At 38.0% G+C, this 27,033-nt stretch overlaps 2 protein-coding genes and 1 pseudogene across 2 annotated transcripts in view; 2 read left to right on the plus strand and 1 right to left on the minus strand.

Annotated features, from left to right (window-relative positions):
- Positions 1-848, plus strand: part of USP8 (ubiquitin specific peptidase 8) — a 58,953-nt gene extending 58,105 nt beyond the window's left edge. Inside the window, exon 19 of the mRNA XM_068551489.1 lies at positions 6-848. Coding sequence (XP_068407590.1) covers positions 6-191 — 186 coding nt within the window. The 3' untranslated portion in view covers positions 192-848. The remainder of the gene's footprint in view (positions 1-5) is intronic.
- Positions 849-1,917: 1,069 nt separating this feature from the next.
- Positions 1,918-25,530, minus strand: USP50 (ubiquitin specific peptidase 50). Its single transcript, XM_068536039.1, has 7 exons — positions 25,478-25,530; positions 23,718-23,912; positions 23,284-23,479; positions 21,438-21,647; positions 20,049-20,191; positions 16,481-16,613; positions 1,918-2,109 (listed from the first exon to the last, which is right to left on the minus strand). The coding sequence occupies exons 1-7, from the start codon at positions 25,528-25,530 to the stop codon at positions 1,918-1,920; spliced, it is 1,122 nt and encodes a 373-aa protein (XP_068392140.1).
- Positions 5,857-16,164, plus strand: LOC137765778 (acyl-coenzyme A thioesterase 9, mitochondrial pseudogene; annotated as a pseudogene).
- Positions 25,531-27,033: the final 1,503 nt, after the last annotated feature.

A 27,033-nucleotide genomic window follows, 5' to 3' on the forward strand; every position in this document is an offset into this window, starting at 1 on the left:
CACAGAATCACTATGGTGGGCTGGATGGAGGCCACTACACTGCCTATTGTAAAAATGCAGCAAGACAGCGGTGGTTTAAATTTGATGATCATGAAGTTTCTGATATTTCCGTTTCTTCTGTGAAATCTTCAGCAGCTTATATCCTCTTTTATACGTCATTGGGACCACGAGTAACTGATGTAGCCACATAAGGAGAAGTAGGTTATAAGCTAGTTATCTTTTAACAGGCTGAGCAACACAACTCTTGAAATGCTTAAAGATTCTGGATAGCTATAGCTGGCCATTTAAAGGAATTCTAGGACAGTGAGAGTTGTGTTACTATACCATATACTTCAGGTCAGTGCTATTATCAGAAAACTGACCAAGAACATTTAACAAGAAGTATTGCAGTAAGCAAGCATTCCTTACAGGTACCATTTATTTCAAAACAACTTTTTTAGTTTACTCCAAAGTTAAAATAATTAGCTAAGCATAATTATTCTACTGGTCTAAAAACCATTGTATCCTTTATTTTCCTTTTTACTGTTATGGCCTTTTCACATTTCTAAATCCCAGCTTGATCTATGAATACTCTAGAATGATGTAAAACAGATAGGAATGTATGTGTATATATTTATTGCACACTTGCACATCAAATCAATGTACATAGTATAATATGTGGTCCTTTTGTGAAGCCTAGAACTCAGAGGATTGCTTTTTTTTTTTTTTTCTTTCCTTTTGGCCTATTCTGAGTAATTGCAGTGCTTTCTTAGGGAAATGACAGGGCAAAGCTATTTTTCTGTTGGCTTTGGGCTGTATTTGTGCACTAAATCTTTATTCTAAAAAAATAAATGGAAACTTTTCTTTAATTTTTTAAATGAGAATTTTCATTTACACCTACATTAAAATCTTAATGAGAAAAATAATTTAAAACCCTGTAAGTGTTCTGTCTTTAATTTTGTATTATTAAACATAGAACAGTAGAATTATAGATTTTATACATACACTCTTTATACCACTACAATGACTTAGAATTTAGTACACTTATTCCTTTGCATCACTTGATTCCACTCGTCCTTCACCTTGACCCTGAACTGCATATAGCACTTATGATTCTCTCAGAGTTGGGAGTCAGAGTAAGATATAAATAACTTAATGCCCAGACTCATTCTATCAAGAGTAGTAGAATTCTTAGGATTAAGATAAAAAGAGAAGAGTCAGACATGACTGCAAAGTGAACTGCATTATAAACCACATCTTTACAAAGTGATGTATTAAAAGGGATAGAGGAGCTTAGAATTTATCATTTACCTCAGGGACTTAGTTGTCATAGTTAAAGTCAATATATAACACTCCATATAAAGACAAGATTCTAAAGGTGCTTCTGAAAGATGTCACCATTAGTGGACTCCCAGGAAGAAGATGAAAGGATGGTGTTGAATTGTGAAACTGACAACTTTTCATGTTCTACAATTAGTCGGAGAGATTATAGTTTCTTGCCTAAATTATCTGAACAATTAAATATTTTCAAATCACATTCCTAACCTCACAGAGCCACTTGAACAAAAGTTATTTTGGTTTAGCTCCATGAAGTATCTTTGGAAAATAATTTGTTGGATATATATAATTATTATGAGATAGTTTATGATAAAAATACACACTAATAAACACTGTACTTTGAAACCTGAACACAATACTTATAATCTGATTGCTTTGAAGGTCCCCATTCGTTAGCATTGCATCATTTTCATGCTGCCTCTTTCAGTGGGCCAGGACCCATCTTTTTATAGACTTACCTTGTGAAAGGTTGCATAACATGCCAGAAAGACTTAAAAATGTCAGTGATGCAAGTAAGTTGCAAGAGTTTTAATGACAAAGCAAAACTTAAGTACTAGGTTCTAATTGCTAGTTTTGCAGTTTTCAGGAAACACCATTTTCCTAGCTCTTGTGTTTTTGTATAGGTATAGAAAAGGGCTGGCAGCTATAGAACAGGAGATATGCTGTAGCGGTTTGAACTGAAGTATCTGGAACCTCACTGGCTCGTGTGTCATCAAAGTTATACCAGGTGTGAGTCACTGAGTTTTTGCAGAAAGCAGTGTAGTGGCCACCATCCAGATCACCAAAGTGGTTCTACGGGAGAAAGGAATGTCACACAGTATTTACATTTGAATACCTTAACTATTAGAACCAAAACGGTAGGGCCAAGAAATATTTTTATAATTGTCCCTTATACTGGATTAAAAGGAAATCATACGTTATGTTAAATCATACATATAGCCTGACTGGTATATTTTTCATGTCAGTGAAATGGTTATATATTGTGTCCATCGATTATTTAATAGACTCTGTGAATGAAATAGGATAGTATTTGGCATCTTCTAATATTTATCAGTTAATACTGAGCACCAACTGTACATAGACTATTAAACATCAAAGGAAATTTTAAAATAAGAAAATAAGTCATCTTTCCTAAATGAGCCTATAGTTTAATTTTGAAGACAGTCTAAGATAGACATGAAAAAAGACATTTAACATTGGAACAAGACATTAAAACAACTGCATACTCTGCTACCACACAGTTTGAGGAGGTTGTACAGCAACAGCCCCCTTGGTCATCCAAGGCCCAGAAAAGAACCTGTTCTATTCTCTTTTTCCCATGTCTTCCCTAACCCAGTAAAGCAATGTTTGAAACAAAGGCATTGGAGAACCTCACTTCTCAGAAGGTGGTATGGCATAGAGCAGGGGTTGACACACCATTTGCCCATGGGTCAAAGCCAGCCCGCTGCCTGTTTTTATATGGCCTGTGAACTAAGAATGCATTTTATATTTTTATATGGTTGAAAAAAATCAGAAGAATAATATTTTGTGACGTGTGAAATTATATGAACTTCAGATTTTTCAATGTCCTTCAATAAAGTTTTATGGGAACACAGCCATGCTCACTTGTTTATGTTTTTAAGTGGCTGCTTTCACACTACAACTGTAAAGTTGAATAGTTACAAGAGAGACTATAGACTACATGGCCTGCAAATCCTAAAATATTTACTATCTAGCTTTTTAAGTTTGCTGACTGCTGGGGTAGAGGGAAGAAAATGGATTTTTCTAGTCAATTTTATGAATACAGCTCTAATACTACACAATGACCTTAAGGAAATTATTTAACCTTTCTGAGCTTTAATACCCCTATCTTTTAAAATGGGTAATAAGACCTTGTCTTATACAACTACTGTTTCTCTTATAGTGCTAGCACATAGGAGGTACTTATTAAGTGTTCCCTTAGACCTTCATCTTCCCCACATCTCCTGTTACACCTTAGAGAAATATCCCAAAGCTGACATTTTAAAGATTCAGGCTCTGGTCCTGGTGTTGGCCATGTGACCTTAAGCTGATATGCTTAAACTTCCTTATTTATAAAATGGTGCCCATAATAGTGTGATGTAATTTGAGAAAAACAAAACATCTGGTGGATCCAGATGATGAAGTAATGTTCTAAAGTGACTAGACAGATTATGGCTGGAATATGTTCTGTTTTGATGACAATGTAAACAAAAAAAATTGACATAGTAGAATAGGGTAGGGTGAAGCATCATTCTAGACTTCCATTCCCAGTAATTTTGGCAGACAATTAGCTAGCCTAAAAGCCTTAGTTACGAAACTGTAAAGAATGCTCGATAGGGACTTCCCTGGTGGCGCAGTGGTTAAGAAACTGCCTGCCAATGCAGGGGACACAGGTTCGAGCCCTGGTCCGGGAAGATCCCACATGCCGCAGAGCAACTAAGCCCATACACCACAACTACTGAGCCTGCGCTCTAGAGCCCACAAGCCACAACTACTGAGCCCACGCACCTAGAGCCCATACTCCGCAACAAGAGAAGCCACCACAATGAGAAGCCCACGCACCGCAACGAAGGGTAGCCCCCGCGCGCCATAACTAGAGAAAGCCCATGTGCAGCAACGAAGACTCAACCAGCCAAAAAAAATAAAACAGAATGCTGGATAAAACATGGTAAATACCCTTTAAAATATATGGCTAACTTTAAAGATTGTATAGTGAGAGTAATCTCCAGGGGCCAAGAACAGAGGAAATAAAAGATTAGCATGATGTGTGGTTAATGCTGTGACTGCCTGAGAGCAAAGACAGTTCCTGGAACCACAGTGCTTGGGTTTTAAAGGTCACACAAGGGCTGGAGGTAAAGTCTTAAGTCCCTGCAAGATGAGGAGCTGGATTGAAATCCACACACATAGCCACAACCTCTTAAAGAGAGTCACCCTCAATAAAAGAATACACTAGGGGGGAACAAATCCATCCTCCAGTGCTTAGCTTAGGCTTTGGGTACAAAGAATAAAAGTCATTCCTGGAAAGTCGTTTCCACAGACCTGGCTTCTCTTTGGTTTGGGATTCAAATTTATACTGCCGTCTGTGTCTCAGAATCCTGTGAATTTAAGGTGAGAATGAAAAGTATTTTGGGGTTGCTTGGCAAAAGAAAAGAGAATTACTTTCTGATTGATGCACCTTAATTCAGGCTGTACAGGATACCCACGTATAAAACCCAGTGATGCTGAACTCAAAATTCAATATTACAGAACAAACAAGGAAACAATTCACCAGGAGTAAGAGAAGGCAATAAATAGCAAGATTAAAAACTCCAAGGACTTTAGGTAATAGAGACTATACAGAAAGTATATAGACATTTAAGAAAAGGAAGCAAACTGAAAACCTAAAAACTTTCAGAAATGATAAATACTTGAAATTAAAAATTTAATGTACAGAGTAAATAGTACATAGAATTGAAGAGAGAATGAATAAACTATAGAAACAAAACAGGAAATTACCCTGAGTGTAGTAGCGACGAGACATTGAATGAGGGACTTCCCTGGTGGCATAGTGGTTTAAGAATCCGCCTGCCAGTGCAGGGGACATGGGTTTAAGCCCTGGTCCGGGAAGATCCCACATGCTGCAGAGCAACTAAGCCCGTGCACCACAACTACTGAGCCTGCACTCTAGAGCCCACAAGCCACAACTACTGAAGCCCGCACACATAGAGCCCATGCTCCACAACAAGAGAAGCCACCACAATGAGAAGCCTACACACTGCAACAAAGAGTAGCCCCCGCTCGCCGCAACTAGAGAAAGCCTGCGTGCAGCAACAAAGACCCAACGCAGCCACAAATAAAAAAAAAAAAGTTGAATGAGAACATTCAGTATATGCCTAGTAGAAGTTCTAGAGAATATAGGAGCAAAACAGTATTGAAAGTGATAATGACTAGAAATGATTAATGAAAGGCATGAATCTTCAAATTTAGGAAATACAGTGAACCAAGGATAAATAAAAATAATACTGCAAGACAACAAACACAAAGAGAAAAGTTTTTAAAGCAACAAGAAGAAAAGATTACCTACAAAAGAATAACATGATGGTAGAACTCCATGGCAGCCATATAAACAGAAATAATAAAATAGTTTCAAAATGATAAAAGAAAATAATCTAGAATTTGGTCTCTAGTTAAATTATTCAAAAATCAAAGTAAACTAAAGACTTTTTCAATCAAAGACTTGGGAGACTTCAGGATAAGAGACCCTTGTTGAAAAGTCTACTGAAATATGTCCTACACAAATAAATAAAATTGAATACAAATGAAAAAGTAATATATAAGAGAGATTAGTTTGCAAAAAGGTTGGTAAAGATCCTGGTAAATCTAGCCTGCCCCTGCACCCTCCCATGGCCACACTGCAAGGGTGAGGTCCTGGGGAGCAAGGTCCAGTCCGGCACCTGCTATCCCTCTCCCTCTCCTGCCATCCATTGCCTCAACTTCCCTCCACCGACCGGCACACAGAGCCCAGGTCTGTGGTCATGTGCGCGGCGGCAGGCAAGCGCGATGAGGCGGGCAGTGCTGCAGCTTTGTACCCTGAGTAAAGGGCTCCTTGCTCCCATCAGAGAACTGACTCAAGGATCTCAGAATCCCGAGAAACAGAGAGTCTTCCACATTCATGAAATTCCAGATAAGTTGCAGGAGATAGTAGGAGCATCCACAAACTGGAGAGACCACGTGAAAGCAATGGAGGAAAGAAAATTACTTCATAGTTTTTTGGCTAAGTCACAGGAAGGACTGCCACCTAGGAGAATGAAAGACAGTTACACTGAAGTTCTCTTACCTTTGGGCAGTCAGCCTGAATTACGAGAGAAATATTTGACTGTTCAAAACACTGTAAGGTTTGGCAGGATTCTTGAGGATCTTGACAGCTTAGGAGTTCTTATTTGCTACATGCACAACAAAAAACATTCAGCTAAGATGTCTCCTTTATCAATAGTTACAGCCCTGGTGGACAGGATTGATATGTGTAAGAAGAGCTTAAGCCCAGAACAGGACATCAAGTTCAGTGGCCATGTTAGTTGGGTTGGGAAGACATCCATGGAAGTGAGGATGCATATGTTCCAGTTACACGACAATGAATTTTCCCGTTTTGGATGGTGGCTCGTGATTCTGAAAACAAAGGGCGGGCATTTGTAAATCCACTCACCCTTGAAAGCCCAGAGGAAGAAGAGCTCTTTAGACAAGGAGAATTGAACAAGGGGAGAAGGGTCGCCTTCAGCTCCATGTCATTACTGAAAATGGCTCCCACTGCTGAGGAGAGGACAACCATACATGAGATGTTTCTTAACATGCTGGATCCAAAGACTATACGTTTTTGAAGTCGAGTTTTGCCTCCTAATGCAGTGTGGATGGAGAAACCTTTAGCGAGAGTCATCAAGGAAAAAAAGAGAGAGGGCCCAAATCAATGTAAATCACAAATGAAAAAGAAGTCACAACTGACACCACAGAAATACAAAGGATCATGAGACTTCCCTGGTGGTTCAGTGGGTAAGACTCCATGCTCCCAATGCAGGGGGCCTGGGTTTGATCCCTGGTCTGGGAACTAGACCCCGCATGCATGCCACAACTAAGAGTCCACATGCTGCAACGAGGATGTCTGAATGCCACAAATAAGAAGCCCTCGTGATGCAGCTATGAGCCCGCATGCCACAACTAAAAGATCCCGCATACCACAACTAAAGATCCCACATGCAGCAACTAAGATCCCAAGTGCCACAACTAAGACTTTTCACAGCCAAAATTAAAAAAAAAAAAGTACAAAGGATCGTAAGAGTACTACAAGCAACTATACGCCAATAAAATGGATAGCCTAGAAGAAATGGACAAATTCTTAGAAAGGACAACCTTTCAAGACTGAACCAGCAAGAAATAGAAAATATGAACAGACCAATGACAAGTACTGAAACTGAAACTGTGACTAAAAATCTTCCATCAAACAAAAGTCCAGGACCAGATGGCTTCACAGGTGAATTCTATCAAACATTTAGAGGAGAGTTAACACCTACCCTTCTGAAATTCTTCCAAAAAGTTGCAGAGGAAGGAACACTCCCAAACTCATTCTATGAGGCCACCATCACCCTGATATCAAAACCACACAAAAAAAGAAAATTAAAGGCCAATATCACTGATGAACATAGACGCAAAAATCCTCAACAAAATACTAGCAAACCGAATCCAACAACACATTAAAAGGATCATACACCATGATCAAGTGGGATTTATCCCAGGGATGCAAGGATTCTTCAATTTATGCAAATCAGTCAATGTGATACACCATATTAATAAACTGAAGAATAAAAACCATATGATTATCTCAACAGATGAAGAAAAAGCTCTCAACAAAATTCAACACCCATTAATGATTAAAAAAAAAAAAAAAAACTCTCCAGAAAGTGGGCATAGAGGGAACCTTCCTCAATATAATAAAGGCCATATATGACAAACCTACAGCAAACATCATTCTCAATGGTGAAAAACTGAAAGCATTTCCTCTAAGATCAGGAACAAGACAAGGATGTCCACTCTCGCCACTATTATTCAACATAGTCTTGGAAGTCCCAGCCACGGCAATCAGAGAAGAAAAAGAAATAAAAGGAATCCAAATTGGAAAAGAAGAAGTAAAACTGTCACTGTTTGCAGATGACATGATAGTATACATAGCAAATCCTAAAGATGCTACCAGAAAACTACTAGACCTCATAAATGAATTTGGTAAAGTTACAGGATACAAAATTAATACACAGAAATCTCTTAACACATTAAAAGGAACACTCCCATGCTCATTCTATGAGGCCACCATCACCCTGATACCAAAACCAGACAAAGATATCACAGAAAAAGAAAATTAAAGGCCAATATCACTGATGAACATAGACGTAAAAATCCTCAACAAATAACAGCAAACCAAAAGATTAGAAAGAGAAATTCCAGAAACAATCCCATTTACCATTGCATCAAAAAGAATAAAATACCAAGGAATAAACCTAGCTAAGGAGGCAAACGACCTGTACTCAGAAAACTATAAGATACTGATGAAAGAAAGAAAAGATGACACAACCAGATGGAGAGATATACCATACTCTTGGATTGGCAGAATCAATACTGTGAAAATGACTATACTACCCAAAGCAATCTACAGATTCAATGTAATCCCTATAAAATTACCAATGGTATTTTTCACAGAATTAGAACAACAATATTACAATTTGTATGGAAACACAAAAGACCATGAATAGCCAAAGCAATATTGAGAAAGAGAAACGGAGCTGGAAGAATCAGGCTCCCTGACTTCAGACTATACTACAAAGCTACAGTCATCAAAACAGTTGGTACTGACACAAAAACAGAAATATGGATCAATGGAACAGGATAGAAAGTCCAGAGATAAACCCACGCACCCATGGTTACCTAATCTATGACAAAGGAGGCAAGAATGTACACTGGAGAAAAGACAGTCTCTTCAATAAGTGGTGCTGGGAAAATTGGACAGCTACATGTAAAAGAATGAAATTAGAATGCTCCCTAACACAATACACAAAAATAAACTCAAAATGGATTACAGACCTAAATGTAAGATCAGACACTATAAAACTCTTAGAGGAAAACATAGGAAGAACACTCTTTGACATAAATTGCAGCAAGATCTTTTTTGATCCACTTCCTAGAGTAATACAAATAAAAACAAAAATAAACAAATGGGACCTACATAAACTTAAAATCTTTTGAACAGCAAAGGAAACCATAAACAAAGCAAAAAGACAACCTGCAGAATGGGAGAAAATATTTGCAAACGTAGCAACTGACAAGGAACTAATCTCCAAAGTATACAAACAGCTCATGCAGCTCAATATCAAAAAAAGAAACAACTGAAGAATAAATGGGTGTAAGATCTAAATACACATTTCTCCAAAGAAGACATACATATGGCCTAAAAGCGCACGAGAAAGATGCTGAACATCACTATTAGAGAAATGCAAATCAAAACCACAATGAGGTATCACCTCACACTGGACAGAATGGCCATCATCAAAATATCTACAAACAATAAATGGTGGAGAGGGTGTGGAGAAAAGGGAACCCTCATACACTGTTGGTAGGAATGTAAATTGGTACAGCCACTATGGAGAACAGTATGGAGGTTCCTTAAAAAACTAAAAATAAAGCTACTGTATGATCCAGCAATCCCACTCGTGGGCATATATCTGGAGAAAGCCATAATTTGAAAAGATACGTGCACCCCAATGTTCATTGCAGCACTATTTACAATAACCAGGACATGGAAGCAACCTAAATGTCCATCAACAGAGGAATGGACAAAGAAGATGTTGTACACATATACAATGGAATATTACTCAGTCATAAAAAAGAACAAAATAATGCCATTTGCAGCAGCATGGATGGACCTAGAGATTGTCATAATAAGTGAAGTAAGTCAGACAGAAAGACAAATATCATATGATATCGCTTATATGTGGAAACTAAAAAAAGGGTATAAATGAACTTATCTACAAAAAAATAGAGTTACAGATGTAGAAAACAAACTTATGGTTACCGGGGGGTAAGGAGAGGGGCATAAATTGGGAGTTTGGGATTGACCTATACACACTACTATATATAAAATAGATAACTAATAAGGACCTACTGTATGTATAGCACAGGGAACTCTACTCAGTACTCTGTAATGACCTATATGGGCAAAGAAGCTTAAAAAACGAGTCTATATATGTATATGTATAACTGATTCACTTTGCTGTACAGCAGAAACTAACACAACAATCATCTTACTTCAATACAAATTTTTTTAAATAAATAAAATAAAATAAATAGCGTTAAAAAAAGAAAATCCTAAGATGCCATCAAAGAACTACTAGAACTCATCAAAGAATTTGGTAAAGTTGCAGGATACAAAATTAATATACAGAACCTACTGCATCTCTGTACACTAACAACAAACTGTCAGAAAGAGAAATTAACACAAAAACAGACACATAGATCAGTGGAACAGAATAGAGAGCCCAGAAATGAACCCACATTTACATGGTCAATTAATCTATGACAAGGGAGACAAGAATACACAATGGGGAAAAGACAGCCTCTTAGAGAAATGGTGTTGGAAGAGAGGACAGCTACATGCAAAAAAATCAGACTAGATTACTCTCTCACAACATGCACAAGAATAAATTCAAATGGATTAAAGATTTAAATGTAAGACCTGAAACCAGAAAACTTCTAGAAGAAAACATAGGCAGTATGCTCTTGGACATTGGTCTTAGTAATATTTTTTTGCATATATCTCCTCAGGCAAGGGAAACAAAAGCAAAAATAAACAAATGGGACTACACCAAACTAAAAAGCTTTTGGATAGTGAAGCAAACTATCAACAAAACAAAAAGGCTGCCTACTAAATGAGAGAAGATATTTGCAAATGATATATCAGATAAGGGGTTAAAATCCAAAATATATAAGTAACCCATACAACTCAACATCCAAAAAACAAAAACCCTATTAAAAAATGGGCAGAGGAGCTGAATAGAATTTTTTCCAAGGAAGACACACAGATGGCCAACAGGTACATGAAAAAATGCTCAATATCACTAGTCGTCAGAGAAATGGACATCAAAACCACAATGAGACATCACTTCACACCTTAGAATGGCTATTATTAAAAAAGATAAAGTGTTGGTGAGAATGTGAAGAAAAGGGAACCCTAGTACACTGTTGGTGGAAATGTAATTTGGTGCAGCCACTATGGAAAACAGTATGAAGATTCCTCAAAAAATTAAAAATAGAACCAGCATATGATCCAGCAATTCCACTCCTGGGCATATATCCAAAGAAAACCAAAACACTAATTTGAAAAAATATATGCACCCTTATGTTCATTGCAGCATTATTTACAATAGCCAAGATATGGAAGCAACCCAAGTGCCCATCAATAGATGAATGGATAAAGAAGATGTGTGGCGTATATACACAATCGAATACTAGTCATCCATAAAAAAAAAAAAAAAAAAGAATGAAATCTTGCCATTTGTGACAGCATGGTTGGACCGAGCGGGTAGTATGCTAAGTGAAATAAGTCAGCCTGTGAAAGACAAATACTATACAATTTCACTTATATGTGGAATATGAAAAACAAAACAAATGAACAAACAAAACAGAAACAGAGTTATAGCTACAGAGAGCAAACAGGTAGTTGCCAGAAGGGAGAGGCATAGGCGAAGGAAAGATAGACGTGAGGGAGATTAAGAGGTACAAACTTTCAGTTGCAAAACAAATGAGTCACAGGGATGAAATATACAGTGTGGGGAATATAGTCAATAACTATATAATATCTTTGTGTAGTGATATAGCATAACTAGACTTACTGTAATCATTTTGAAACGTATAGAACTATCAAATCACTCTGTTGTGTGACAGGAACTAACATATTGTTTTAAGTCAATTATACTTGAAAAACAAACAAACAAACTCATAGAAAAAGAAACCAGATTTGTAGTTACCAGAGGCAGGGGGGTGGGTGAAGGAGGAATTGGAGGAAGGTGGTCAAAAGGTACAAACTTCCAGTTATAAGATAAATAAGTACCAGGGATGAAATGTACAACATAAGTATAATTAACACTGTTGTATGTCATATATGAAAGTTGTTATGAATAAATCCTAGGAGTTCTCATCACAAGGAAAACTATTTTTCTATTTCTTTAATTTTGTATTTATATTAGATGATGGATGTTCATTAAACTTATTGTGATAATTTCATGATTAAATAATTATGCTGTACATCTTATACAGTGCTGTATGTCAATTATATCTCAATAAAACTGGAAGAAAACAAAAGAAAAGGGCAGAAAAAGAACAAATAATATCATCCAAAAGAAAGCTGGAATAGTTTTTTCAATATCAGACTAGACAGACTTTAAGTGAAAAAGTATGGCTAAGTATAAAAGATTCCCCTAGCATGATAAAAGGAACAATTCACTACAAAGATATAAAATTGCACACATAGCTTCAAACTATGACAACTACTGGAAAATTGTGGCAAAATCACAGTCTTTTTTATCATATATCTTTCAGTTATTAATCTTGTTAAAGCAAACAAAAACTTATTAAGAGTATATATTCAAACAACACAATTAACGAATTATATTTAATGGACATATGGAACCCTGAACCTAATTTAAAAATTCTTTTCAAGCACACACAAAACTATGACACAAAGTGAGTATCAACACGTACCAAGAATGGATACCATTTGGACCATATTTTCTGATAAGAATGCAATTAAGTTAGAAATTAGTAACAAAAAGATGACTAAATAAAATTATGTTTGGAATTTTTCAAATACACCTCTAAATAACATGTTGATGGAAACTCAAAGAAAGTACAAGAAGGAAAATAAAGACCAGAAATTAATGAAATAGAACACAAAGGAATAAAGAATCAACAAAACCACAAGCTGGTTCTTTCAGATAACAAAATAGATAAACTTTGGCAAGACTGACCAAGAAAAAACAGATTAGACACAGATAATATTAAGAATAAACAAAGGGAGAACTGAGAATTCCATAGAGATATTAAAATGTCAAGAGTATAATGTGAGCAATTTTCTGCCAATAAATTTGAAAATGTAAAAAGTGGGAAGTTTTAAATATAATTTTTTAAACCATGCTAAAGTAAAACAAAGCTTTTATAAGATAGAATAGGTAAGTGTCTTCATGATCTTTGGGTAGAGCAATTTGTGGTATTTTCACGCAGTGTAATACTATAGAGCAACGAGAAGGAACAAACTACAATACATGCAACAATAGGAATGAATGTTGCATAATTTTGAGTAAAAGAAGCCAGGCACAAAAGAGTACACACAGTATGATTCCATTTCTATAAAGCACAAGAGCTGGCAAAACCTATTCTGTCAGCAGCCAGTGGTCTCCTGGACTAGAAGGGGGCACAAGAGCAGTTAGGGTGCTGGTAATATTCTACTTGGACTATTTTCTGGTTACATGGGCAGGTTACCTTTACAAAAATTTATTGATTTTTACATTCATGGCTTGCATTTTTCTATATGTATGTTTTATCTCAATAAAAAGTTTATTTTTTCAAAAATGAAAAAACAGAAACTCCTGAATAGTCTCATCCTGGCTAAAGCAAATTGAAAAAATATTTAAAAATCCACCCACCAAGAATAAAAATTTCAGGACCAGATAGTTTTTTTGTTTAATTCTACCAGCCTTTCAAAAAACAAGTTATTTTTATCTTCTGCAGACTGTGCCAAAGAATAGGAAAGAATGACCAGCTTATTTTATGAGGCTAGAAACAGGCTGATCGCAAGACAAAAACAGAAAAGAACAGTATGAGAAAGTTACACGTTAGTTTCTCGACTGTGAAAATAGATACAAAAAATGTGAAAACATTTTTAGCAAAGAAAAAAGAAATTAAGTGTTTTACGTTAATAGATTAAAGGAGAGATTCAGGTCAGTTATCTTCAAAATGTGATCTGGGAGAACACACACACACACGTATATATAAAGGTTCATGTGTTAGCACATGACAATGCATTATACAAAGTTGTAGGAGCAGAATGCTGGAAACAACCTAACTGTCCAGCAACAGGAGAAATGATATATAAATAGACACAACGAATTAGTAAATGCAGGTAAATGTATGCACTAAAGCTAATATATCACTATGGATTAATATCATAAAAATAATGCTGAGGAAAAAAGTTACAGAAGGATATGTACAGTTAATGATACTAGATTTATAAAACACACAAAACACACTATATCACACATGTGTGATAAAAGTGTGAAAGTATAGTACAGACACATATGAAAGAATGCATGGGTATAATTCCCTCCAAATTCAGGACAGAGAAGGGAGAGGAGTGGGGTTGTTAAAGATACACAGGGGCTTGATGTTTTCTACAATATTCTATTCTTAACATCTGTGTGCACACTTACTGTATTCTGTTTTCTGTGCCCGAAATATTTCATAATTTAAAAAAGTTTTTCTAGAAGCCAATCATCTGAAAAGGGTTGAAGGAGGTAAACACTGTTGGTGTATGATCACTATTTTCAAATATTTGAAGGGTCATCATGTGTAAGAAAGAAGAATGTGTTCTGTTTAACTAACACATATGTACAAGCATTTGTTAACCAAAAATCCACGTACATATTACTATTACTACCTCAGAGGACAGAATTAGGACAAATGGAAGGAGTTACAAGGACGAAGGTAGATTTGTGCCCCATACAGAGAGACAAGTTAACAATCAGAGGCAGCATAACATGGCAGTGAGAGCAGGACAGTTTGGAGCCAGCCTGCCTGGCTTCAGGTCCTGGCTCTGCCCTTTGTAGGCAGTAGATTGGAGCAGATTATTTAACCTCTGTTCCTGTTTCCCATTCTGTAAGATGGGGATAATAATAGTGCCTACACTTCACAGGGCTACATTAAGGATTAAATGATTGATAATGCATAAAGTGCTTGGAACAGTGCTTGGTACATAGCAAGCACTATATGTTTGTAAAATAAACCAAACAAATCTGGCAGATAAAGAGCCTTCCTTATAAAGCAGGAAGCTCTTTAAGGGCTTATTCAAAAGCTGGATAAATCTCTGTTAAGGGTGGTGTGGAGGTAATCCTTCCCTTCTGGTCTAGCTGAGTACTTCTCAAACTTCCATATGCATTCGAATCACATGGGGATCTTGATAAAATGCAAGTTTCTAGTCAGTAAATGTGGGGTGGAGCCTGAGATTCCTTATTCCTAACAGGTGTCTCCTGGGGACGACACCTTGAGTAACAGAGCTATGGATGGCCTTTCCCTATGACCATACATTGTAGTTTCTAAGATGCTTAGTTCTTGTTTCTGATCAATCATCAGTTTGCAGCAAATTCTAGATATATTTCTCTTTCAAAACCAATTTTTACCCTTCAATTAACTAATAATTTAAACACTAAAAGGATTAAGAATTTATAGGAAGCTTGGGTGACTCTTTTTATGTAACTGTAGATAATTACCACATAATTTTTAATAATTCTGCTTTTGGATTTTTTTTGAAGCAGAAACACTTATAATGAGATGTTAAAACAGTAAAATATAGGGGGGGACGTATCATTTTGGAATTCACATTAGAGTCTATTATGATAGGGAAGAGGATGTCACTCTAGATTTCCAAATTGGCGAGTGAGAGAAGGAAAATCATGTTTAAGGGCAGGATAAATTAGAAAGGAGAATGTCAAGGCTTGAAGTAAAAAGGAAAAAGTAAAGAAGGATATTTTTTTTAAGTTTGAAGTATGGTTCTGAGAGATGTTAAAGAGAAAGACCAGTGGGATCAACATTTTATATTAATTCAGTGATAAGCCAAAAAGGGAAATTAGACTTCAGTACCCTGGAGGGCTCTGGTGAATCATACTGGGCTCCAGGGGGAGCCCCGCCCATCTGACATTGGACACAACTGGACCTCCAGGTTCAACTGAAATCTGAATGTTCTGAAGCAGATCTTTAACACTGTGATCCAGAATAGAAACCCAGAAAATGGCCTGGTGCTTGGGGTGGTTGATGCTGTGGGAAGTTCTAAACGATTTGGTCTGAATTATACTCCATGCTTTCTTTCCTTCAATGATGACAGTTGATTTAGAGCCAGAGGGAACCCCCAGAGTTTCCTTAGGACTGATGCACACAGGCAGTGAGTCTATGACTACCATGTACCTCGTGTTTGGGGCTTTCACCGTAGAGGGGCTCATGATTATTCAACATAAAGCTATTGGAACCGACTTCTGCTGCCCCCAGAGCACAGCTCACAAATGTCCCTAGATCTGAAATAGCCTCTCTCTACTATTGTTATAGTATTATTTATTAGTATAAATACTAATAAATAAATACTCTGTAGTATTATAGAGTAGAGGGACAGTGGGGAGGCAGCACAGAGGACATTGTATTCTTTCATGTATTCTTTCACTGCTCTACTGTTCAAGGTCAAAGCAGGGAGTTTCCAGGCTCTATATTTTGTTTTAAAAAGGGCAGTATAGGAGAATTCAGGGAGAGATAGAAGTAGTAGTCATTCAAGCAGATAATTCTACAGTTTTCTTTAAACCTGTGTTACTTTAAATAGTTTCAGTATTTTACTCACCACCACTGCACAGAGGTTATATTTAGGATGTTTCCGAAAAACTGGACAAATGTAAGGAGTAAGGTCCAAGTTAGTGAGCGGGTAATGAATATCTGTGCTCAGTTTCCTTTTCATTGTACCCAGAATGTCAAACCTGCAGAGATATAATAAATGTGTAAAATAGAAAGTAAGTTTGTGAACCACTCATGAAGTCCACATACCTTCACAAGTTCCAAGTATAGTTAAAAGTAATTTCTTGGAAAGATTATTTGGTGTAGACCTATACATAAATTATTTTTTTCTTATCTACATATATTTGAATCTCCACAGCCAAAACTGAGGCTGAAGTGGGCCAAGAGCCTGAGTCAGGGAGTGAGACAGGGTAGAGTCAATCTAGCGGGAGAAAAAGAAAGGGATAAAGCCAAGCTCAGCATCGGGGGGAGTAGAAATCACATTGATAACTTCCAGAAGTCTTCCCTCCATCTGATGCTGTTCACTCTAACCAAGCTGACTCAGCTTTTCCTTATGTTGATTTCAGCACACACTGTCTTCGCAGTGTCCTGTTTTCCAACTTGGAGGTTTTAATATATCTTTAATAAGATAAAATTTTGTGAAAATCTTGTCACATTCTCTATGTGTTATACAGATCAGCAGTTCCCAAATCTGAGTTCATATCAGAATCACCCCAGAGCTTTTTAAAGAATAAATTATGTTCATTTTGGAAAAACAGCTGGTTTAGGTCAGGGGAAGGGAAATTACTGGGTGAGGCTGAGATTTTCCTGTGCCAGAAAGCAAGAAATCTTGTTTGCAAAAACTAAGGGAATATCATATCATATGACCCAGCAATCCCATGCCTAGGTATCATCTCAGAAGAAACAAAGACTTATATCCACACAGAAACCTATATGCAAAACTTATACCAGCTGTATTCATATCTGCCCCAAACTGGAAACAACTCAAATGTTCATCAACTAGTGAATGGATCAACAATTTTGGTACATTCATAAAAAGGTATACTACACAGCAATCAAAAGGAAGGAACCATGACTACATTTCACAACATGGATTAATCTCATTGTGCTAAGTGAAAGAAGCCAAACTCAAAAGGCCACATATGGTATAACATACGACATTCTGGAAAAGGCAATAAAGATGGAAATCAGATCAGAAGTTTCTAGGGGCTGAGGGTGGGAGAAGGAATTGATTATAAAGGAACATGAGAAAACTTTTTGGGGTGATGGAAAGAATCTCTGTTGGCAGTGATGGTTACATTACATTTATCAAAATTCATAGAACTATATAAAAGAAGGATACATTTTATATATGTAAGTAAACTTAAATTAACTAATGGGGTCACAGGAGCTGGCTTGAAGGGGATCCCACTGGCCAACTTCGAATAATTTGAACATGGAGAAGAATGATAATAGTAATGGATATTAAACCAATTAAGTTTAAAAATATCCATGAGTCCAGAGTGATACTAGTTACAGAGGGGAAAACTACTATACCTTAAAATGGTGAGATCTTATAGTCACTACCTTAACTAAGTGATCAAACTTAACATTACCAATAGTGGGACAAACTTTTATGATTTGCCTCCTGATGTAATGTAATGACGAGTCCATAACATCAGCTATGGCAAATTCTTGCTAAAAAAAAAAAAGTTTAGCCTGAATCTAACTATGGGGAAACAATTAGACAAATCCAGGATGGGTGACATAATCTAAACAAACTCAAAATGAGAAAAAAATGTTTAAATATGAAAAAAGAGGGAAGGATTCTTCTAGATTAAAAGAAACTAAAGAGACAGCCAAATGCAATGTATGACCCTTGACTGGATGCTAGATTGGAAGAAAAGTTATGAAAGATATTTTGGGGATGGGGGAATTTAGATATGGACTGTATCTTTGGTGATATAAAATTATTGTTAAATTTCTTGGGCTATATGATAATGGTGTTGTGATTATGTAGGAGAATGTCCTGTTCTCAGGTGATACATGCTTAAGTATGTAAGCATGAAATGCCATGGTGTTTGCATCTTACTTTAGACGGTTCAGCTAATAAAATGGAAGGGAGGGCTGGAGGGAGAAAGAGACAGACAGGAAGAACAAAAGGAAATGTGGCAAAGTGGCACCAACTAATGAAGATTCTAGGGTATATGGGTATTCATTATATACCTTTTCAAATTTTCTGTAGATTTGTAACTTTTAAAAATAAAAACTGGGACTTCCCTGGTGGCACAGTGGTTAAGAATCCGCCCGCCAATGCAGGGGACACGGGTTCGAGCCCTGGCCCGGGAAGATCCCACATACTGCAGAGCAACTAAGCCCGTGCGCCACAACTACTGAGCCTGTGCTCTAGAGCCCACGAGCCACAACTACTGAAGCCCGTGTGCCCTAGAGCCCGTGCTCCACAACAAGAGAAGCCACCACAATAAGCCTGCGCACCACAACCCATGCTCCACAACTAGAGAACGCCCGCACAGCAACAAAGACCCAATGCAGCCAAAAATAAATTTAAAAATAAAAAATAAAAATAATAACTGAGCACGGTGTGGGGGCGGGGTGTTAAAAATTTAAATAGTGATGCTTAGATTCCACTTCAGACCTGTGCGAACAGAATCCCCAAGGGTAGAGCTAGGGAATTTATTTATTTAATAACATCTTTATAGGAAATTTATTTTATTTTTTTTAATTTTTATTTATTTATTTATTTATTTATTTATTTATTTATTTATTTATTTATGGCTGTGTTGGGTCTTCGTTTCTGTGCGAGGGCTCTCTCTAGTTGCGGCAAGTGGGGACCACTCTTCATCGTGGTGCGCGGGCCTCTCACTCTCGCGGCCTCTCTTGCTGCGGAGCACAAGCTCCAGACGCGCAGGCTCAGTAGTTGTGGCTCACGGCCCAGCTGCTCCGCGGCATGTGGGATCTTCCCAGACCGGGGCTCGAACCCGTGTCCCCTGCACTGGCAGGCAGACTCTCAACCACCGCGCCACCAGGGAAGCCCGGAAATTTATTTTTTAAAAGCACTCAAAGTGAGTGCCAAATGTCCATCGACAGTTGAACAGACAAACAAAATATGATGTACATACATACGATAGAGTATTATTCAGCTATAAAAAGGAATGAACTTCTGGTACACGTCACAACAAGGATGAACCTTGGAAACATGCTAAGTGAAATAGGCCAGCAAAAAGGACAAATGGTGTGTGACTACACTTATATGAAGTATCAGAACAGGCAAATTTATAGACACAGAAAGTAGACTGGAGGTTACCAGGGGCTGGGAGGGAAGAGGAATGGGGAGTTATTGCTTAATGGTTCCAGAGTTTCTGTTGAGGGTGATGAAAAAGTTTTGGAAAATCGATGCACAATACTGTGAATGTAATTAATGCCAGTGAAACTATATACTTAAAATGGTTAAAATGGCAAATTTTGTTATATATATTTTACCACAGATTTTAAAAAATTAATGTAATATACTCAACACCATTGAATTGTACACTTAAATAGGTGAATTGCATGGTATGTGAATTATATCATGATAAAGCTGTTCAAAAAATCTGCTCACAAAATGTCAAAATCCATACCTTTTTAAGTGAAAGACAATTATTTTTGGTGCTTTAGAAATACTGGCCTTCACAGCTGTTTCTTGCTTGGTTTCGCAAAAGGAACAGTAAATTTGGTTGTTCCAGGTCAGTGTGTCTTGTTGAAAAAAACACTGGAGACAGTCCTGTTGAGGAAAAAAGCATTTGGTGACCAAACTGAATCCACTGCAACCTGGGGTCCTGTCTATATTAGAACTTTGAAAGAGCTGCGGAAATGTAATCCTCGGTGCTTTTCTCCAAGTTAAGTCCAAGAGATGCCAGCGCCGCAAGCTGCAGCTTGGATATAGTCCACCAGGCAAAGGAGGTGCTGCCTTCTCACTGAGTTACCGAAATAGATCCAAATGTCCATCTCATTTCTAATCTCTGAATCAGCATTTTAACACTTCTGGTTTGTTTCAGAATAATACCAACTATGCAATTTCCACTAACAAGTCAGGCAGCTGCTTTAAGTTACTCATCTCATCAGAAAAGTGATCTGGGGACTGAAAAATGACCGTATCCCTGTATTTGGGGGTGGCCCATAATAAAGACAGCAGAACAGAGGGAATTAGATCTCATGCCCACAGGAGACATCCTCAACCAGCCAGGCTCCCCACTCTGCAAACCATTAACCTAAAGAGGAAGATGAGCACAGATTGCCAGCACCTCACTTAGAGGCTTTGGAATTATCTTCAGTAGTGTTTAGCAGTTTGAGCTGAGAACAAAGCCCAGTTCTGAATAAGTAGTAGGATTATTTTCTCTAACTCTGGTACTTGAAGACTTTTAGCAATTTAAGAAGAAAAATATAAATGTGTGTTTTCCTGCAAGGAAACTTATTGCTCCCTGCCTCCTCACAGTTCCCTGGCTTTTACTGCCACCTTCCACCCACTCCCACCACTCCTCCGTTTACAGATTAACTTTTGGTATTATGGTAAAGAAAATTCGAGAGGTAAACTAAGGCACTATTCCATTCTATCTTTCCCCCCAGATTCCTCAGCTTTTGTCCAAAACATAAGAGCTCAAGAATAAGAGTCAAAGTCATTTCCTAATATGTACCTACAGACCTCTGGGATGAGAAAGGGCCATAAAATTTTTATAAGTGTAAATTCCCTATATGCACCAAGCCATCTCAATAGACTGAATAAAGCCCACCCATCTTTCCAGTTTTACAGTGAGGCTCTTTCATTGAGCACATTTAGAGATACATCTGAATTCATAGTAACTTTTGGCTGTATGTCACTTTTCTACAAAACGTTTTCATCACGGGTCTCCAATTTTTTTAAGTTATAAAGTAGCTCCCCTCATACTAGAAAATGTAGGAAACAGCCTTGGGAAAACCCAGGGCTGGGGTAGAGAAAGACAAAAGAAGTCTCCAGGAGTAAGAATCCCTACCTGAAGAGAGCACTCGTATTTGGATGGAATGGGGAGGGAGAGGACGGTGAAGACTTCATTCTTGTAGGTACAGTTCTCACACTTTAAACATATGATGCTATAATTGAGCTGCCCTTCAAACAGCCGGGTGATGATGGAGGACTCGTTGGCAATCATCTTCCTGCAGAATCTCGGAATAGATCTTTTTTCATATGCTCTTCTTCGGTGGTACTGAATAAAGGAACAAATTTACCCCAAATCAACTACTGGTTATCAAAATTTTTTTAATAGAATGACCTGATTTTTCTAACAGAATGCTACCCAAAACCACTTAGTTTTGGATTCAGACAATAAACAGAATAAGATCTTCTTAAGAGCATATAATATGTGTGATTTCTGATAATTCAGTTATTTCCCTCTTTAAGTGAAGCTGAGGAATGAGGACACCCTAACCCTGGTAAAACACATGTCCATGGTGCCATAAACTGACAGTAAATGATAATGTGATATAGGGTCCTGCAGGCAGTTTTTCCTGGGAAGAGGGTAAGCTGCAAACTAGCTTCCGGTCATGCAAGCTGATCTAGAGGTAAGATAAAGGAATTGGATCTCTCCTCCAGTCCCTTCAGGTTATGTTCCTTAGCCTCCTCTTTTATTGTTAGAAAAAAAATTTTTTAAAGAGCAAATCTTAAACTCCAAAGGCAGCCCGATTTCACTAGCCTTGTAGCCTGATTTGAATCTAGCTGGTGCTCAGGAACAGTATTTCCGGGAGCACACCCTGACCCGTGATTCTACAGCCTCAGCAGAATATACATTCTGAAGGCGCTTTAGCTCCACAGTCAGCTCTGCTTTGGAACTGTGCACCAGGCTCCGCTTTGGCTGCTTCTTTCATCACACCCACCTGCCCGTGTCTTCCACCTGACAGTAGTTTGATGCCTCTAACTCCAAGTTTAACCTTGAGAACCAGAATGCTATTTATTTCAGACTGGCTGCAGATGAGGACCTCAGTGATTTTTACTGACCATCACCCTCCCCTCTGGCTAAAAAAAGTGCTGCTGTGAATATCTCAGTAAAAATTAAAAATGGAGCTGAGGATTGCAGATGAGAGGAATTAACAGTAATAGTTTGTGGTCTTTCGTGATAAGTGTCTCCTGGCTATGAGGTAAGCTAACAGCAGCACAAAGACACTGCATAAAGTCTAGGGCATATCTTTGGAGAGTGTGGGTCTCAGATCAAGGCTGAAGGTAGTGAGTCTTATAAATAAAGGCAACCTCCTTAGTAGCTGGCAATTTCATGTTTTATTCAATGTATGTCCTAATCCAGTGAAGAACTCAGGTTAGCCACATTTAGTATAAAGATGAAACTGCAGTTTACAGATCTGTCCTTTCACCTCACACCAAGCTTAATATTTCCTCGGGTTTGTAACTACCAAGAACACTTGTTTTAAGTTGTAAATTTTACATATTATACCTCATGAGGAATATATTTTTATAAAAAAATGTAATTTTCACTCTAAAAAAATACTCAAAGCAGATGTTACCGCAAAGGGAACTAGACCAGTGGTCCCCACACCTGCTGATTACTGGAAATCCCAAGTGAGTTTTCCCAGAAGACAACCCAGACATTCTAATTCAATAACACCAGAGGGCCTAAGAAGCTGTGCCATAAAATCTCCCCAGGTGATTCTGATAAACAGCTAAGTTTGGGAAATACAGGCCCATTCAAATACTAACCTGAATGCTCCCCATAGTGACCCCAGCACCTGTGCTCAGCACAGAGTAGGCAATACTGACTGAACATATGAAAGAATGAAAAGTGAAAGTTGCTGATACAGCTAAAGGTCTATTTCAAGGCCATTAATTCTACTTACCTTTTTCAGAGTTTCATGAAGTTCATTCAGGACATAAATCAAGAATTCCTGAGCATCTTGCTGCGTCTTTTTCATAAATGCTGGGTAGAGTTTGCCAAGAGCTGACCAAAATATTTCTGGTGAGACACAGTCAGAGTCTCCAAGCCACATATCTGTCATCACATAGGCAAAAGCAGTGGCAACCTCACTGCAATCCCTTGGAAGAAGGAAGGGAAATGATTCTGGCTAAGCATGTGGCATCAGACCCCAAACAAAGCTTCATCCATTTCTTCGTTGACCTTGCCGTTTTACTCACCCTAGAAATGGGATCTGGGGCACTGCAGCCTCTCCTAACTGCTTTAGCCCTTCATAGGGACTCCAGAGGGTCCCTTCCCTAACCTCACCTTGGAGAGCAGGGGTGAGGGCCCGGCTGCAGGGATGGCAAATGGTCTTACTTTTGAAGAGCGGTAATGTACTTTCCAGAGAGAAAGTATTCCACCAGCGGTGAGATGCTGCAGAGACACTGTAAGATGGCATTCATGTAGCATGTGTTGCCCAGGTTCCGCAGACCAGTCACGCCCTGGAAATGGGGCCGGTTCTCATCAGCCTCGTTAACTGGAAAGGGGTCATAGTGATCTGTGCACTCTGTGCTGTGTTGGTGCCACATGGAAAGAAAGGAAAGCATTTTGAGGAAACAAAATACGTACAAATGAAATAAGGCCGTCTCAACCTAATGACACAAAGAAGAGTCCTTCATAAGACTTCCACCCAATACATTCCCTATCAAAGACAGAAGTATTCGGACTTGGGAGTCTAAAATTGCATTACTTTGTTTGGGACTCTTTGAACACTGCCTGCAGCCAAATAAGCAGAGATAAAGTTTCTTCCTAAAACCAAAGCAAGAGGACAGAAAAGACTGGCCTTTCAGAGACCTAGAATTGCTTTGCTAAAATGTAGACTTCCTCTCTAAATACCAAAGTATTTCCTTTTTTGCTGGGCAAGTAATTTAATTATTATTAGCAGTAATAATAATAACAATAGATAGTAGTTAATAACAATAGCTATCTTGTATTGACCTGACACTATGTTAAGTACGTAACATGAACTTTCCCATTTAATTCTTTCAACAATTCTATGGGGTAGGTACAGTTATTTTTAAATCCTGTTTTACAGGTGAGATATCATGTGTAAATAAATGGTTTCGTCATTTGCCCATGGTAATATACTAAGGCATGTACAGTGGCACATAGAGAGAAGGGACATCTATCTATCTACCTACGCATCATCTGTCTGTCAAGTTATTTGGATTTGTATATCAAATATTAGGAGTATATACGTGTTTGTATATACATATATATGCCATATATACATTTGAGAGCATAATATATACACATATTGAGAATATATACATATATTAAGAGCACATACATATGTATGTTATGTATGTATATATAATACATACATATATAAACACACACACACATACATAGAGAGGGGGAGAGAAAGAGCATTTAGTTTAAATTTTGACTGTCACTTACTAGTTACATGATCTGGGACTCGTATCTGTTTCTCATCTATAAAATAGGAATAGTGTTACCTGTCTTATAGGATTGTTGGATTGTGAGGATTAAACAATGCAAGGAACGAGGCACAGATTACATAGTTAATGGTAACCTAAAAAAATTTCTTTAAAGAAATGACTGATCCAGGATGTCCTTAACAGTAGCTACGGAATTCGTGTGTCCATGTGGATCAACCAGACCTGCACAGAGGAGAGGGTCCTCTTCTTTCCACACAGAGCTTCCTTTTGTAATTTGGCTACTGTACCAGGCTGCCCAGTATCTTCATCCTTTTGGGTTTTCTTTCCATGTAGTATCTAAAATTGGGACTCCAGGAGACAGCTACCTCATGTCAGTACCTCTACTTACAATTCTGCCAGTTTGAAAAGTGCTCTCTTTTACACGGAGGGACATTTCCCCTTTTATTTACCAATGTCACAGGAGGCCCTGGGCTGTCACTCTTTAGGAATAACTATTGGCTAGATATTAAATAACATCGTCCCATCCCTTCCCTTTGGGAGACCTCCAATGGGTCAACCCTGAGGAATCCATTCAAAATTCGGCATGTACCTCCTGACCCCTTTAAGCATGGCTTCCCCCACCCCACCCCAGCTCAGCTAAGCTTATCTAGAAAACTGTAGTAGACAGAGGCTCACAGGACATAGTAGATACTGAAGTCATCTGCAGTGAAAGGCTGTCGCGAAGCCATTTTAGTGAAATGACGTTGATCTTTCACTTCTATTCAGGAGCTCCGTCTAATCCTTTTAACTTCATTTCTCCAAGCCTGTTACTTTGGCTCTTCTTGTTTGTAATACACAACTTATATGTTCCTTCCTACTGTCAGTAGCTGCAAACTGATTTCATCCGTACTTCAGGTACCTTCCAACTTGGATTTCCCATACATCATAATCCTTTATATTACACTTCAAAATTCTAGAATGCTGCCATGAGATACTGTTACTTGGTTGCTTTAAAACTTAAAAGATTAGATTTCAGAGAATTAACTGAACATATAACCTCTCTTCATCTTTCCAAGTTTCTCTTGTATATATATATTACAGACACACACACACACACAAACACAGAAGATTTGCCTCCATATCAGTGGATACTATGGCAACTCTGCCCCCTTAGGGTACTCATCCACCTTCCCAGTAACCACACCACTCCAGGGACTTTGAGGGACTGTGTCTCACACCGGGGAAAGAGGCAGATGGATTTTGCTGCTTCCCAAAATGCATAGCATTGGGATAGACTGGAGTATTTCCCTTCACGGTCATCAATTATAGTGCAAAAGAGGTATACACACACACACACACACACACACACACACACACACACACACACCACTAATGCCACACTGGGCAAATAAAAATATTCATCAAAGAAGAAGTTATAAATTGAGAAATAGCAAAGCACACATGAGATCCTGAGCTCTCATTTTCTTCACAGAGAACTGTGCTTAAGAAAGCACTTCAGCAGCATAGCACAGGGAGATCAGCTCAGTGCTTTGTGACCACCTAGAGGGGTAGGATAGGGAGGGTGGGAGGGAGATGCAAGAGGGAGGGGATGGGGGATATATGTGTATGTATAGCTGATTCACTTTGTTACACAGCAGAAACTAACACACCATTGTAAAGCAATTATACTCCAATAAAGATGTTAAAAAAAAAAAAGAAAGCACTTCAATAGAGAGGGACCCCCCAACCCCTGCAAAGAACCCTTACCCAATGCTCTGTCTAGATGAAAAGGGGTCAGAGAATACATGCGACCAAAGCAGTGATAGCAACCTGGTCGAGGAAGTGGCCTTGTTAGAAAGGGGGAGCTACTGGAGTTCCGGAGCTAATACCAACATGTTCTTCCTCCGAGCTAACTTAGAATCTGTAGAGAGTAGGTAAAGAAAGAGCCATTAGGGCCAATTCAATTCATCTTTTCTCAACTCTACATCAAGTAAAATGAATGAGGTAACAAAAGGAAAAAACTCTTCAAAATTGTCAATGTCAGGAAAGAAAGAAGGCTGAGAACTATTTCAGATTAAAAAGAAACTAGAGAAACAAGACAAATACTCAATCCTGGGCGGGATCCTTGATCAGGAAAAAAAATAGTATAAAAGGACATTATTGGGACAACTGATGAAATCTGAATATGGATTATATAAGAATAGTTTTATATCTGAATTTTATAAAACTGTATTCTGTTTATTAAAGATAAT

The sequence above is a fragment of the Eschrichtius robustus genome, chromosome 1, assembly GCF_028021215.1.
Source record: "Eschrichtius robustus isolate mEscRob2 chromosome 1, mEscRob2.pri, whole genome shotgun sequence".
Classification (NCBI taxonomy): Eukaryota; Metazoa; Chordata; class Mammalia; order Artiodactyla; family Eschrichtiidae; genus Eschrichtius; species Eschrichtius robustus.